Source organism: Astatotilapia calliptera, chromosome 16, assembly GCF_964374335.1.
Source record: "Astatotilapia calliptera chromosome 16, fAstCal68.1, whole genome shotgun sequence".
Classification (NCBI taxonomy): Eukaryota; Metazoa; Chordata; class Actinopteri; order Cichliformes; family Cichlidae; genus Astatotilapia; species Astatotilapia calliptera.
The window spans coordinates 18,824,248-18,840,840 of NC_137437.1; the positions used below are offsets into that span (position 1 = coordinate 18,824,248).

At 40.7% G+C, this 16,593-nt stretch overlaps 2 protein-coding genes across 2 annotated transcripts; both read right to left on the bottom strand.

The window, feature by feature from the left end:
* Positions 1 to 5,210: 5,210 nt before the first annotated feature.
* On the bottom strand, positions 5,211 to 8,384 carry cnmd (chondromodulin). Its single transcript, XM_026145490.2, has 7 exons — positions 8,264 to 8,384; positions 7,959 to 8,102; positions 7,254 to 7,394; positions 7,023 to 7,136; positions 6,737 to 6,890; positions 6,135 to 6,325; positions 5,211 to 5,577 (listed from the first exon to the last, which is right to left on the bottom strand). Exons 1-7 carry the CDS (start codon positions 8,321 to 8,323, stop codon positions 5,350 to 5,352), a joined length of 1,032 nt encoding a protein of 343 aa, XP_026001275.2. The 5' UTR covers positions 8,324 to 8,384; the 3' UTR covers positions 5,211 to 5,349.
* A 1,554-nt stretch (positions 8,385 to 9,938) lies between these two features.
* Positions 9,939 to 13,874, bottom strand: pcdh8.2 (protocadherin 8, tandem duplication 2). Its single transcript, XM_026144860.2, has 3 exons — positions 11,264 to 13,874; positions 10,959 to 11,157; positions 9,939 to 10,664 (listed from the first exon to the last, which is right to left on the bottom strand). The coding sequence occupies exons 1-3, from the start codon at positions 13,727 to 13,729 to the stop codon at positions 10,351 to 10,353; spliced, it is 2,979 nt and encodes a 992-aa protein (XP_026000645.2). The 5' UTR covers positions 13,730 to 13,874; the 3' UTR covers positions 9,939 to 10,350.
* Positions 13,875 to 16,593: the final 2,719 nt, after the last annotated feature.

Consider the following 16,593-nt stretch of genomic DNA (forward strand, 5'->3'; position numbering starts at 1 on the left):
ATGGCTCCCCACAGTGCTTCCCAGACTCCCCAGACTGTGAATTTAATTAAACAGTGTGAAATTAATTAATCAGTGGGGTGGCAGGTAAAAGGACTTCTCACTGGAACTGCTCACGCAACCAAGACAGGCATTTCATGTGTGCTGACAGTTATTAATTTGCTGTATGTTTGATTATAATGTTTCTATATAGAGATGCTGAAATTCCGAGAGATTAAAAGAGCTTGGCATGGGAAAAAAAGTCATGCAAATTATCAAAATAACAGCTCCCGAAAATCAAAGTGTAAACCTGTGTTTGATCTGTTCTATCAATTAATTAAAAATTTCAGTTCTGTATAATAATGTGGTGCAAATTAGATGGAAATGAGATAAAATATTCATTTAGTTATCTGGGGAATCTGCCTGGAGGGCTTTTTAGTCTTCAGTCTGGCTCAAAATGCTGTCCATATGGCAATTATGTACAGTAGTGTTGCAGGAGGATTGGTCTGATGCCTACTGGCAGAGAGGAGCCTGCCTGTGACAAACTGCTGCTAGGATCTGATGTGAGTTGAGGGAGATAATGAGGCTGTTGTAAGCCTTAAGTATAGAGCCTGCCCCCGGGGTGGCATATCTAAGTGCTCAGGCTTCTTCATTGTTGCACGTGCTGCTGAGGATTAGAAACACATTTACTTTTTTCTTCATAAACTTTGTCAGTACTTCCTGCAACTCTTTAGACAACTTCTGCTTTCATGTGGAAAGCCTCTTGACATTGCTTTGTGGAGGAGCTTTTTTTTCTTTTTCTTTTTTTTTGTGGTTTGTAGATGTGAAGTCTTGATTTGATTCTGCTTTGAGCTATCTATAGCTCTTTTTAAGCACCCCACCAGAGAATGTGAATGTTCTGGGGTACATCCTACGGTGACTGAAGTTGAGACAAACGGCATATTTCAATTGAGAATCTTTTTAATATTTATTACATTGGCATGGCATTTCAAATTAAAATTTACTGACAAGGTAAAAAATGTGATATGGGTGAGGTGGTTTAATTTATATTGTTGATTATACAGGATCCTCTCAGGGAGCCCGTGCCTGCTGTGATTTAATGATACCTGCCCACCTCTTGTGAGAAACATCCACTGCAGGTTGGATGCCTCCACCACCGCACTAACTGTCACATATATACAGCGTGTCCCCAGGAAACCATTGGTGCAAACTCCAGCACTGTGTCCAATTTAGACCTACAGCACACTACAGGTTTTCTATTTGAGTGTAACAGGGACACCATGCAACCAAGTGCAATACACAGAAAAAAAGAAAATCCCTGCAATGTGTGCAGAGTACTCGAGTGACCCAGGAGAATTGCCGTAATGTTTCATTACATAGAAAGCAATTTGTGGAATGCAGGCAAGTCTGCAGACATTATTTACAGACATTAACTTACTGAAATAAGCAAGACAGACTTCTTTAGACAATATTAGCAGGCATTTAATTAATAGCCATTCGGGAGTTGCATAGGAGAGTGTCTTGAAAGAGAGGGAGAGAGGCAAGCAGACAGTGTAGCCAATGGCAAGGAAACTTCAGAGAGACCTACTGGGCAGAACTGCAAGTGGTCACTCAACCATGGGATTAAAAAGCATTTAAGCCTTGTACCAGGACACCCCAACCCCCACTTCATCCAGCCGTGTATATCTGACCATTCAGGAAAAAAGAAAAGACAAATGTTTGGAGCCTGGTGCAAAACTGTGGGTTACAGGTTTTTCACAACGCCAGCATCTATAAATGTATTGCGGTGCCTTCTTGGAGAAAAAACATAATGAGCCAGCCTAAAAGGGTTTCTGTGTTCTGGTTAAGGTGCAAAATGGGCTGTCACTACTGTTTATTTCATTCGTGTCTGCATGTAATGAAAAAACATGCAATCAAATGTAGGACACGTTGACTAGAGTGGTTCACTTCACACTCCTGTTCACACTTCTAATGCCTCTTGGGTAACAACTGGCAATTTATGACAGGCTATTGACATATTTATAGGGGGCTCTAGTGAGCGCACGGGCTTGATTAGTACAAATCCATGCAGCAAACTAAATTACTAGCTGGGTTTCCCAAAGTGATTTTTTTTTTCAGTTCAATTTTGGTGCCAAGAGGATGTTGGAGAAAAAAAGCTTTTGATTCGGTGATCACCAGCGCACCACAGCACCCCACCTGCCTATACTTGTTTTGATGGGCAATGATGAAAGCGCAGGTGGACGCGAGAAAGCTCCCCTCCCTCGTCAGCTACCAACTCCTCATCTCTGTGGTTTCCTATTAGCACAGGAGTGGAGGTTTGCAGTCTGGCTGCTGGGCACAGTGGGTCAGTGCTCACAAAGCTCTGTTTGTTCCCTGGCCTGCAGGGCTCCCAGGGTAAGCTTGGCTCCAGAGGGGAGACAAACAAAAAGGCACCACTGTCTCGCACACTGAAGTGATCTCCAACACATTCGTCTTTTCTTCACAACAGGGGTACATTTCTCTTCTTAGGAGAGGAATGGCAAAAGGAAACAAGTTCTTTAGAAACAGGGCCTGAGGATAACAAAACTGCTGTTGTTCTGAGCTATGTATTTTTCTCAGTTTAAATGCCATTTTGAGTTGTTGCTTGTAATATATATATATATATGTGTGTGTGTGTGTGATACATACATATATATGTATATATATATATATATGTATATATATATATATATGTATATATATATATATATGTATATATATATATATATATATATATATATATATATATATATATATATGTGTGTGTGTGTGTGTGTGTTTTCTTTGGTTGTCATTTCTATTTGTCTAGCTTTTTATTGAGCTACAGTATCAACACATTCTGAGTGAAACCAGTGGAAAATGACAAAAATACCATGCACATCGCCTGCTGTACCTCTGTCTGTAGAAAGCCTATACGTATTATCTATTGCCGCATTGAACTATAGCAGGTGGAAACAGTACACAAAAAGGTTCCTCCTTTGATTAATAATTTCAAGGTGTCTTTTACACCCGTATGTGCTGTCTGCCTGTGATTTCGAAGGATGAAATAATGTGCAGGATAGTCTTACAGCTGCCGTCAGGTCAGACATTACTGTTGTGCAGCAATCTGCAGTCCAAGTATAACTCCATTATTGAGGGGACTTTAAAATGGGAGCTGTGTGACACACAGCGGGATGATTTAGTTTAATGACCATGGCAGTGACAGCACTGTGATGGAAATTGGACTCCCCCTGCAAATTTACATCACTTGAGGGTAGTTGGGGCTCTTTTAGCGGCTGCACTCCAGAGCACGAGCCATCAGGAGGTCCTGGATATGTCATGCTTGTCACCTTCCTTTAAGTGTATCTGTAGACGTGGGAGAGGGATTAATATTATATTGCCTACGGAAGCACAGAGGCCGTCTTATCAGCACTGCAGATGTGATAAGCACCTCTACCCCCATGAAAACCAAAAAGAAGGAAAAAAATCTCCAAGCAAAAAGACAAGCATCTCTTTGTGTTGTTTCCGCACACCGCTTCTGAGTTTCAATGCAGCTTTAGTGGCAGATATGGTGTAATTTCACATCTGTTGTAATTTGATGTGCCTGGATCAACCTCTGTGAAATCGTCTTGATCACAACATGGCTCCTCTCAATTATTTAGAAAGTGGGCATATGGCTTTAGAGATACTAATCTCATTTCTTTTGATTTTTGAGGTATTCGGAATAGGATACTACACCACAAGTCCCAGAAAGAGGTACTAAAAAAACAGTTTCTGTGATCATGTTTTCTGGAAGCTTTGCATTCTGCCTTTTTTCATAGAAAAAAAATATTTAATAAAGAAAAAATGTCACTTTTATGGAAACATTTTCCATCATTGCCATGACACTCATCTCACATTAGTTCACATCAATGCAGATGTCAGTGTGCACAAATTGTATTGCCCTCAAACTGATTCTGAGCTGTGAATGGAAGTTATGGCAACCATTGCTGTCACTTCAGTTTTATCAGGAAAACATGCAGTGGAACCATGGTAACAACATGTGACACAAAAAGCATCTACATCAAAGCCAGCATATACTGTAATTAGAATTTATTGAAGCCTGTCAGAAAAGGTACATGATCTGCTGAGCCTTTGGATTCAGTCCAGTGCCTTCCAAACACAGTACAGTGCATTAAGCCTGGCCATGACACGATACAAAAATGAATGCACTGATTTCTGAATCCGCATCTGCAAATAAGAACATTACATGTATGCATTTCCGAATAATTGTATCTAAAAAAAAATGTAGCATTCCTATCAAGATGAAAAACTTGTCATGTATAGTATACGATCATTGGCCACTTAGGTACATGCATTCAGCTGCTTTGTCCTAAAGAAAATTTCTAATCAGCCAATAGTATGGCAACAATGGTCAAGATGACCTGATGAAGTTTAAACTGAGCAGTGACTTTGAATGTGGTATGGTTGCTGGTTACAGGTTGGCTGGAACTGTTGATCTACTGGGAATTTCCTACACAATCATCTTTAGGATTTACAGAGAAGGGATTTTTTTTTTAAAAGCGAAAATGTCCAGTGAGCATCAATTCTCTGGGTGAAAATGCACAACCTGAGTCTCTGTTTCTGCTGATACATTCGGATCATAGGGTCAGGTGTAAGCACACATGAAAGCATGGATCTATATTGCCTTGAATCAATGGTTCAGGCTGTTGCTGCTGGTGATGTAATGGTGTGGGGGATGTTTTTTTCACACACTTTGGGCCCTGTAGTATCAAATGAGCTTAACTGATCAATTAAAGACCAGAGCCTACCTGGTCTTTAAATGCCAATCTCTTTATCTTTATCTTTCTTTATCTTTTAATAGCTGCTTCCAATAGTATAACACCCAATGTCGCAAGGTTAAAATCATCTCAATATGTTTTCTTTTTTTTTTTTAACTGAACAGTACGTTTACTCAAATGGTCTCCACAGTTACCAAATCTCAATGCAATAGAGCAACTTTGGGATGTGGTGTAACAGAAGGGATCACGGATGTGCAGCCAACAAATCTGCACAAACTGTATGATGTTGTCATGTCAATATGACCAAAAATATTTTAGGAATCTATGCCATGAAGAATTAAGGCACCTCTGAGGGCAAAAGAAGGGTCAACCATGTACTAGTAAGGTGTACCTAATAAAGTGGCTGGTGATGGTATATATGCTACAATAAAAATGGTCACATTGAAACACTTTGCATATCACGCTAGCAGGCATAGCTTTCTGGTAGATGCTAATAAAAAGAGACATCTGATATTTGTGTGCAGATCTGAAAAAGAAGCTGAGCTGCAAAGCACACATGTGCACACACATTTGCTCACATATGTTGTGTGTTCTTTTACACAACTCCAAAAATGCGTGCCACCCACCAGCGACAAGGCATGATGACTCGACAAGCTACCTGGCACCCTCTGTAGTTGTAAGGCCAAGGCCAGTAGCCCCGCAGAGGCTCACACACTTTCTGGCAGTGAGTGTAGCTGCGTTGGCATTCGGAGCAGCAGATCCCCTGGTGGTCTAACATGGTGTCAAAGGTCAGGGCGCTTTCCTCTCCGGCCCCTCTGCTGCGCTGCATTTAAAGGAACCAATGTTGATTTTTAATAGCAATCGTGTTTAAGAAAAAAAAAAAATATATATATATATTTTTAATATTCATTTGCAATTCAAATGTTTTGAAGAACTTCTCATCCTCTCAAGTATGTGACTGCAGTTCTTGAAGGCAGCATGAATTTTTATAACCGGTGGGAGTTTTCACTTCAGTTCATAAGTTCATCAAGTTGGAACGGCAGATATTACCCAAGTGACCTGTAATTACAGCTGCCAGTATGACACCTTAACAACAGCAGCAGTAAGTATGTACCTCCTACAGCCAGCAGAAATACAGGAACCACTTAAACACATTTCCACGCCTTGAACTTCTATCAGTGTGAAAATACATTTAACAAGGCTGCCATCTTCAGAGTCCTGATGTAGTCCTCTATTAAAGTGTTGACAAAACAGAGTGACGTAAATTCATAATGAGCCTTAAAGGGTTGCTTCAAGGCTCTATATAAGCTTCTTGATCAAAAATTCACCAACTCTTGAGACTTGTTTACCATAAACAGCACTGTGGATGAAGAGACTCACTTGATAGGGGTTTTCGGGGTTGTCTGCTGACCCCACAGCTGACTGCGCCCCCTCCTCCTCTTCTTCCACAACTCTGGAGGTGTCATTCTCTGCGTGACTCACCAGGTCCCCCTCCTCGGCAGCTGCCTCAACCTCCTCCATGTTAAACTGCCGCTTGGCTCGATGCGTGTCTCTCTTTTTCCTCTCCCCATCTGTTAGAGCAGTCGCAAGAGGCAAGAGTATTGGGTCAACATACACAGGAAGCCATACATGTCCTCAGAGCTCAATCCTACATAGCTGGAGCTGTCTCAGATGTCTTGAATAATTAAATTAGCAGCAGTGATATCAAGCAGTCTTGCATATTTCAAGATCATTCTTTTTTAATACAAGACTCTGCGAGTCTTTTTTTGGTGTTGGGCTCTGAATGTGGTGTATGTTCAAGATGTTCGAGTGCTTTTCCAACTTCTAAGACAAGACTGTAAATTTTACAAGTGTGTCAGCAGATAAGCAGGGCAAACATAACTAAGGTTTTAATAAGCAATGAGCAACATGCAGATTGATCGAAGGCCAGTCTTCCTAGATTATGATGCTGTGTACAGCAACTAAACAGAACAGAAGGAAACCTTTTAGATATGTCGGTCTGAGCCAGTAAATGGGAAGCTCCCCACAAAGATCCAGAATTTTCTTGCTCAGAAACCTGGTGTCCTTCAGCGGCTGCTCTGCTGCAACCCAAATAAGGAACTTCTCATCAAAGCTCACTGGCATTAATTCATCTGTCTGACAGAGGGCGAAAAAAAGACAGACAATGTCCTTGAATTACTTAGAAGGAAAAAGAAATTTAAGCTGTAATCTCTCTCCTTTTTTTTCTTTTCAATATACAACGGTCTGTATCAAGTAGTTTGCACGTACCAGGTCAAACATCACCATCTCTTTGTCGTGAGCTCCCATGGGAGGAAGTTTGGCTTTGATTTGGGATTTTATATAGCACTTGTCTCCTCCAAAGAAGCGGATTCCAGTCACTCCCTGCACCAAATCACAGAGATGCCATGTTTACACTCAAGGCTTTGCGACTTTGCTAAGCACACAGAAGGTCTCAGCTGAGCTACCTTGGGAAGCGAGAACAAGGACAAACTTACTCACAATTTGAAAGTCATGAATTTCCACAGCTTCCTCAGCTCCACTCCCGGTTTTAAATCTCTCAAGATTGTTGTCAGAATCAATTTCCATGGAGCCCTCCCTCACCTCCCCGTTGATGTTCATACTGTAATGAACATTATAAACCTGGCAGCATTCAAAGTGGGATGTTAAAATGACTGATTAGTCGAGTTATGTAAATGACACAGTAGCGAACACGAGAGAAGAGAGATAGAAAACAAGCTTCACGTTGCTTGTGTTATTCCCCAGCACAGTCATCAGTCACAAAATCCTCTGTAGTTTTACCACACTGAGAATTTGAGTAAAGCACCACAGGAGATGCTGTTACAGACCTTGATGGGGATGTTTGCCCTACAGGTGAGCTCATTAGTACACAAATAAACATTACACTATTTCTTATAAGATGGAAATGAATTCCAGGATCAATTTATGTAGTTTCTATGTGTTGCAAACAAAATTAAAGATGCATTTTTACAGTCCGAATTGTGATGGTTGTTGACGGCGCTTCCAAGAGATTAATATACATATCACAGAGCTGAAAACAACCATGCCCATTTAAATTTCCATCATTAAAGGATTCTGAAAAGTACTCGCGGCGTGCTCCTCACCAAAAGCATCCCTGTCACATTCACTCACAGATATTTGTTATTGAAGGGGCAATGCAATAACTACCTTTTTTTCAACGCTTACATTTTTATCGCTCCCCTTCTGCAGATAGAGAGTAGCCACGGATGCACACAACATTAAAACTGCACCAACAATGACAACCACGGCTCCAAATCTCAGGGGACGGCTGAGTGTAGCAGAGGTTGGTGTGCTGCAGGTGCTTTGTCCCTGAAAGTTCAGAGTAAGCAAAGTAAGAAGTGACACACACACTGAGCCAGGACAAGAGAAACATCCCTGGAAAGCTTTAGGTTTTCCTTAGTCGACAGCTTTATTAAAATGTCACAGATGTCAGTTCTATTTCTAATAAAAAGCTAATAAGGTTTCCTTACCGGAGGCCTGCAGTGCTCAAAACACCAAGATCCACAAGTTGTATTTTGCACTTTTTCCATAATCTCTCTTATTGTGTCTTGTATGAACCGTTCTCTGCTTGCTTCTCCTCCGAGAATAGGTTTGTCCACCAGAAGAGTTTTTTCTAGCCCTTAGGTGTGAATGACGTAGAGTTAATTTACTTCACTTGAGCAAAATTCTTCATCTGAATGTTACCTGTATTTCCATATTGCTCAAAGCAAGGTGGCCACCCTGTGGTATCAAGCTAAAACAAGGCTTAAGCAGCTCTGAGTTCACGACAGACGGACTGGTGCCGTGTTTTATGGACAGGGATGCAATTGTTGGTCAAAGGGATGTTATGTGACCTTTGAGTCAGTGATTGTTTGGAAAAGAATATATAACCTGTCACGACAGCTACAGATGAGGGACAGATTAAAGGAGGGAAAAATGCCTTAAAGTCACTCAGTCGGGTGTTGGTACACTGTGTGACACCACAGTTGCATCAGAATTCCTTTGTGTGCTCATTTGAGTTGAAATCTGGTGATTACACTGGCCATAACAAGAACACATTGATGATTTATTGCTTCCTAAATAGCAGAATTATTTTTAGATGCTATGAATATATTATAATCATCAAACGATTCACTGACATATTGCCATTTTGGAAGAGACCACCCAGGATGGAAATGATGAAATTTATATCCGAACAATGTCTTAGCTTTAATTTCTCCCCTTTTCTCACCGTTCTGTGTTCTTGTATGTGTTTGCTGCAGATTTTCTCCATTTGCTTGGCTGTTAGAGATTCCAGATTAAAGTAATGCACTATAATTCTAGTAAAACTTGGATAGAGAAGCTTTCATGCTCTTTGTAAGTCTTTATATTACGAGATGATACAAGAGCACACAGACTGGAAGTAATGTACACATTCATGCACGCACACACATAGACAGAACCTTTGCTGAATTATGAATTGTTTCATCTGACTAGAGGAGAAAGGACATTTTGCGGTGATGTAGTCTTTATCACAGCTTAAAGAAAATTGCATGAAAAGAGATTTAAATGTAAAGTGCTGCTGTTTCTTAGAAAAAGATAAAATCACAGTTTTAAAACCACGTAAGCTGAGGGGCAATCACAAAAGGTGAGGGGAATATTTGACCATTAAAATAATGCGCTCACGGAATAGAAAAAATACTCTTATTACTTTAGAAACAATGATAAATCACTGTGTTCTTTACAATAGTTGACAATATCTACACAAAAACAAATATTGTTTGTTATAGAACACTTTTATTTTTAAAAAAAACAACCTGAATAATGGGGGTGTTGCTTTTTTAATTCCCCGAGTGACTGTAAGTACATTTGACTGGCAATGCATTATTTGCATGCTAATTGAGGCAGCACAGTAAGTATATTGTGTACAATGACAAGACAGTGACATTGGCTTGTGCTTGTCATCAATTTTGCTGTGATGGTTGGAGAACCTCATTTTGTTTATTGCAGCCTATAAGCCTTTAAGGGAAATTAAATGCATTCAGTTGGCTAATTGAGGTTATTCTGAATGCTTTGTGAATAGGACAAAAGGTTGTACTCTGCCTGTAAGATTACAGCTAGGCCCTACAAGCCCAGGATTTTTTTAATAGTACTGAACAAAAAAAATAAAACAAAAAACAACTTCTCTTTATTAAATTGAAACTGTTTATTTGTGCAACAATGTGATAAAATCTACCACAAACATGGTAATCTTTCACGTTGATTGTTTTCCACAGCAGAAAGGCCCTTCTCAGCCTAAATGTCCACAGGTCATGCCCCTTAAATATTAACACATGCTTTTAAAAATTCATAATAAAATTCCTTTTTACATTGAATCATTATGAAAAATATATTATTAATAATGTAAAAAAATCTTGCATATTACACATGATACAATGAACAGTCTTATATGAGTCAAAAGACACATGACTTACTACAAAACACTGCAACAATCCAACATAGAGTCTATTAAGATTAAGAAGTATTATACAGTATAGAGACAGCACAGAGGAAAAAAAAATCTCCCTTAGTGACTGTTTGATCTGTCATTTAAGCTTTCTTAAGTTTTTGTATACTCTGGGATGGAAATTTCGTCTGTTTCCTGTATTCTCGCTGGTGTCGGTGGACCAACGAGAATGTAATCAAATTCCTGGTGTTGAACTTTTTCATACACACTCTGAAGACCGCTGGTTTTGGGCATGTGAGGTGGGTAGTAGTTTTCCCTTCTGGTGTCCCTGGGAAGTGAAGCTGTTTTGGAAAATGTTGACAGATGGGGACCGCAGGCCAGGCTCGTGTTTGGTCTTGTAGCTGAAGGGCTCCAGCATCGGTCCGAGTGTCCCAGCACTTTGCACTCATTCGTACATGCCCAGAGACCTGTGAAAAACAGTGGTGCTGTCAGGATGTGATATGAATACAGTTGCTGGCTCACCTAGTTGAGTGTGTTTGATAAATGAAAGATCTCAGCTCAAGTCCAAATGATTCGTCACAATGCATCCAGTGTACAGTTAAATCAGTCAAAATGTTACCAGTGAAGTGGTAGAGAGGTTATGTTTTTATTATATCCAGTTATAAACCACATAATCTCCTTTTTTTTCTTTGTACCTCAAGAAACTGCTCTCATATGCTGTTATTTGACTTATTTTCTCTCTAGATATATGTTTCACTTACTGTTCGTTGGGGGTGACTCTTTTTTGTGCACATCTCCACTTATATCAGAATCGCTGTCATTGAAGTCACTGTCTCCTTTTCCACTGTCCTTGCCGCTGATGTGGGGATCTCTTGCTGAGATTGTTGTGAATGAATTGCCCTTCCATATTGTTATCGGCCTGACAGTTTCTTTCCCATATCCTGGTAGTGTAGAATATCCCTGCAGAGATTTAAACACATTCATGGAGATTTTGAGTCTAAATACAAAGAAAACAAAAGAAAACAAAACAAGAAAACAAATTAGATTACCTTTTAAATGGACATACCTTTAATTTACCCTCCATAACCCTGTTGTTTGAATCAAACATCCCTGCTGTCTGTCTGCCATCCTCGCAGCCTGTCTCCATTGTGTTGCTGCTGGCCAATGGAGGATTCTCTGGAAATGGATGGGCATCAAACACTTTGCCTTTGTGGTTTTGATTTAATGAATCAATGTGTCCACTTTCAACTTTCTCCACATTTGGAATTTCATCTTTATCATCACTTCCCCCATCCCCTGTCTCCTTTTTCCGGCGGCTGCAAATGGTTGTGATGAGAATGATAGCCACCAGGAGAACAGAGCAACTGCCTGCCAGGACAATGATTATGGCTACGGACATGTCCCATTCAAAGGGCTCCTCATTGCCATTTTGAGCTGAGGAAGGTAAACTTGGTAGAGCACCTTCTACGAAACTGAAATGTATTGTAGCTGTGGAGGTAAGTGCGGGGGATCCATTGTCAGCGACTGACACTGTGACTTTGACATTGTCTGCGATATCATACGTCAGCTGTCGACTCACATGCACCTTGCCTGTGTCTTTGTTGATAGAGAAACCCAGGTGTCCCCCCTCGGTGATTTTATAGGACAGCTGTGCATTTATGCCTTCATCAGCATCTGTTGCCTTTATCTGGGTTACCACATAACCTGCAGGTGCATCTTTAGGCAGGAAAACTTCAGCAGATCCTTTGTAAAGGGGGGGCTCTATGATAGAAGGCTGGTTGTCATTCTGATCAACTATTTTTAATCTGATGACAGCTCTGCTCTGAAGCTGTGGTGACCCCCCATCACTTGCTTGAATGTGTACATCTAGCTGTTTCATAACTTCGTAATTAAAGCTTCTGAGTGCATATATAGAGCCAGACACTGAGTTAAGAGACACAAATGTGTTCACTGGGGATCCCATGATAACGCTCTCCACAAGCCTGTAAGTAATTTTCCCATTGTTGCCCAGATCCGCGTCGGTGGCCTCAACTGTGGTGATGTAAGCACCCGGAGCGTTGTTTTCTACCACTGAAACTTCATAGACAGCTTTAGCGAAGTGAGGGGCGTTGTCATTCTCGTCCGTGAGTCTTATGGTGTACTGAGTGATTTTTCTCAGTGGGGGTGACCCGAAATCCTCAGCCATGACTGTCAAGTTATACTCACTAATCCGCTCTCTGTCTAGGGCTGCTGCTGTAACTATCATGTAGCTGTCCTCGTACGCCTGTCGGAGTTTGAAATGGTCGTGGCCGTATAACGTGCAGTAGACTTGGCTGTTAACTCCAGAGTCTCTGTCCATGGTGCTGATGAGCGCCACCAGACTGTCCTTGTCTGCCGCCTCGCTGATGTATGCAATGCCAGTTGTAATGGAGGTCATAGGGGTGATGCTGATTTCTGGGGCATTGTCATTAACGTCGGTGACGTGAATTATGATTTTGCACACGGAGGGGGTGGGGTTGGGTCCCAGATCAGTCGCCTGCACGTCTAGCTCATAGGTGCTTTTGTCCTCAAAATCCACGGGGCCCCTGAGAGTGAGGCGACCTGATTTGTTATCCACTTGGAAAAGTTGTCGGATCTCATGAGAAACCTGTTTTCCGAACCCGTAAACGACCTCTCCGTTTAAGCCCTCATCAGCATCAACTGCGTTTAAGTCCAGTATAACAGTGCCGACAGGCGCGTCCTCTGGCAAACTGACTGAGAAACTATTTTGGTCGAAAACTGGACTGTTGTCATTAAAGTCGGTCACTTTTATAGTTATCTTTGTTGACCCCGATCGGTACGGATTTCCTCCGTCTGTGGCGACCAGCTCTACAGTGTATGATGATTGAGTCTCCCTGTCTAGCTCTTTCATTAGTACCAATTCCGCATATTTAACCCCATCCGCTCTCAGGAGCACATCAATGGTAAAATGACTGTTTACGGAAATTTGATAGCTTTGGATGTAGTTTGACCCGACATCAGCGTCCACAGCCGGGTCTAAAGGGATGCGGGACCCAACAGCTGCATTCTCTGAGATTTCCACTATAGACTCCTTGCTTGGAAACTCCGGAGAGTTGTCATTGATGTCCTTTATTTCCACCTCAACGTGAATCAATTTGTAGCGATCTTTTGAGAAATTAACCACGTCAAAAGTAATCAGACACTGTAGAGAATGTCTGCAGATTCTCTCCCTGTCAACTCGTTCTCCGACAGTGAGTTCCCCGTCGCTTTCTCTCACCCTGATGAATGAATCGTTGAATTGTTTCATCATCCTGAAATTGCTCTTGGAGGAATGAGACAGACTCAAGGACATGTCCTTGGCAAGGTTTCCGATGACCGTACCTGGTGCGTTCTCCTCATTGGTCTGATATCTGATAGTATTTCCCTCGGACCGAACCCACGAGGCAAATAAAAATTGATGGATTGAGAATATTAAAATCCACCGGTGCCAATAAGTTTTAAATTTGCCCCCTATCATCTTCGTAGTAATCTTCCTCTCGGTAAGCAGCCTCATTGTGTGCAGGAGAGAGCAGTTCACCTCTGGAGCGAGCTCTCCATACAGCTCCCGCTTTTATGAACTGAAGTGTGCTGAAAGTGAAAGTTGCTTGCTCCTTGCGCGCAGCCAGTCAGATACGCTTGTTGCCTCGCCTTCAACAGCTCAAAATTCTGCAGTGGCGGGGTTTATACAGCTGCTGATGCTAATGAGACGAAGTGTGACCAATCCCTCGCTTTAGAATTAAAAATACCCCCTTATGAAAAAGGAAAAAAAAAAAGAAGCTCTGAGCCTTTTCTTTTTTTCTTCTTCAGAGTGCACACTGAAGGAAGTTGCAAAACAGAAATAAGGGCAGAGAGATATGGCAGTCCTTGAAGATAGTTCCTGTAGTGTTTATCGTCTTATTACAGCCATTACCGAGTGATGGTTTTATTCAGCGAAAGCCTATTTCTTTTTCTTTTGATGTCTAGTGTATTTCTGTTGAGCGTGCCTGTGCGCGAGCAGATATGTGCAAGTGTGCGCGCTCTTACACAAATGTCTGCATACACTCACAAGACCAGCTCAATTGTTTTTGGTGAACTGAGCAAGGTTTTTCTTCGGGGCTCAGTTAACACGAGAACAGTTTAATTATCTAGAAACAAATCCGCATTAAATTGTCTACGTCTCCCCTCTGAGTAAAGGGTGGCGCTATATTGATCTCTTGGTGTGGCAGGAGCTGAAATATCTTTTTCTTATATCTTACTTGTATAAGGGAAAATAAGAAAAGAGGAATATACAACCGCCTGCACCCCTCAAATTTGTCAAATCAATCAATAAAAAGATACCAGTATACATTTTAGGGGTCTTTAGTCTTCTTTCTGTTGCTTCAGAAAGACATCTTAGCAAAAAAAACCAAACAAAAGCATTTTAAATTGTATCTACAGGCACTTTGTTGCTAGCAGAAAAACACATCATTTGTTCCAATTTCTTTAATTGGATCTACAAAAATGCCAAAGATAGCACCGTTTGACAGGGATAAAATTTTATTTTTGCACCAACAAGGTGACTCCCAAGGATCTGCTAGGTCAAAACGCGGCATATCTTGGGCATATATCAACATGGTGTGCACTGTGTATAAAAAAAAAACAGAGGAAACTGGACAAATGGGAAATAAAAGCATATCTGCATCGCATCTAAAAATATCTACAGAGATGAGCAATATCTAAAGTCATGTCCTTAAAAAACCTGACATAATACTCGAGAGATGCATCTGCCCCTTTAGTTGATCCATCTATTGTTCCCTGAAAGCTCATCAGAAATGTTCTCAGTGGAAAGGCAGCTGTCAACAAGCCATTTTAAAGCAATGGAACCAGAGAGAAAATCTTTAGATATGCCAAATTATACAACAACTGGGCTGAAAATCAGTGTTAACAAGTTTTATTGAGTGATGGATTCAAGTTTGAAAGTCTTGCTTTGAAACATCATCAATATGTACAGAGGAGGTCAGAAAAGAGATACAATAATGAGTTTCTACTGCTATCTGTAAAACATAGTGGAGGCTCTGTCGTGGCTCGGAGTTGAATTTTTGCCAGTGCTTTCAGGGATTTGTCGAAACTGAACATTACAGTAATCCCACACAATATTAGAAACAATAATGGCAAACATAACTGTTAAGTTGTTTGGTATGGGAACACTGTTTAGTTATACAGACCTATTTTTACTTTACACTATGCTAAAAGCAGCAACGGCCCAGATGAGCATCTATTCTGCATCTAGTTAGCTAGCTATTATCATTTATTTTTGTGATTAGTGAGATTATATAAAATATTAAAACTTAAGTAAGTGCTGAACAACAAAGCATAATGTTAATACTTCTGATGTCTGCATCTATGAAAAAATAATTTTGGAGGGAATATTTATTTTTCCATTTGTCTCCCCTGCAGGCAGCCAGCAGCTACATTCAGGTACTTGCGTCACATTACCTCTGCAGATGTTCCTTAAAATTGCAACTAAAGCATTTCAGCCTCATGTGCTTCCAGTTGGATGCTTTTAGAAGAGTGGCTGTCATTTTCAGCTGGTACACAACATTTTAGTGGACATAACCACAAAGTCATAAACAAAGCAGAGAAAACAATTTAGATAGGGCTTCAATTTTCTTCTTCTTTTTTTTTACTGCTTCTATAATCGTTTGAAATTCATTTCTTTCCCTCTAATAACACAAAGACAGAGTTAACTGTAGACAGTACTTTCTGTGCAATTTAGGTTTGTGGCTCTTCATGGCACAGGCTGCAGCTCCTTAGTTCTACTTAATGGAAATTTTATTGCTATAGCATACACTGGTATTTTAGACCACAAGGCAATACAAACATTATGGCCACAATTTGGGAAAAGGACTTCCATTTTTCAAGATGACTGCACAAATTTCTGACCATTAAGCAAGTGTTTCTCTATGTCTGAAATGGAAGCACTTGAGTGGACTGCACAGAGCCCTTATCTCAAACCCTTCCAGTATCTTCGGGGTGAATGTGGAATGCCGAGTGTGAGACAGACCTTATCACTCACTATCTGTGTCGCATCTCAGCGATAACTTTGTGGCTGAATGAGAACAAATCCATAAGCCTTGTGAATAGCCTTTCCAGATGAGCAGAGGGAGATAAAGGCATGATATTAAAATCAATGTGCCCCTCCCCACTGTTCGTGAGTAACTTGTTGATATGATGTTCACATGCTTTCTTTAGGTATCCACATATTTTTAAACATGAAGTGAACTATGTAAGTATTTTAAGTGCTAATGTTTTGCACAGTACAACAACACTTTAATGTTTAACCCCAAACGTCAGCTTTTATGATTGAGTCTGTAAACTATGACTTTGATTTAGTTTCCATTAAGTATGTGTGCAACCATA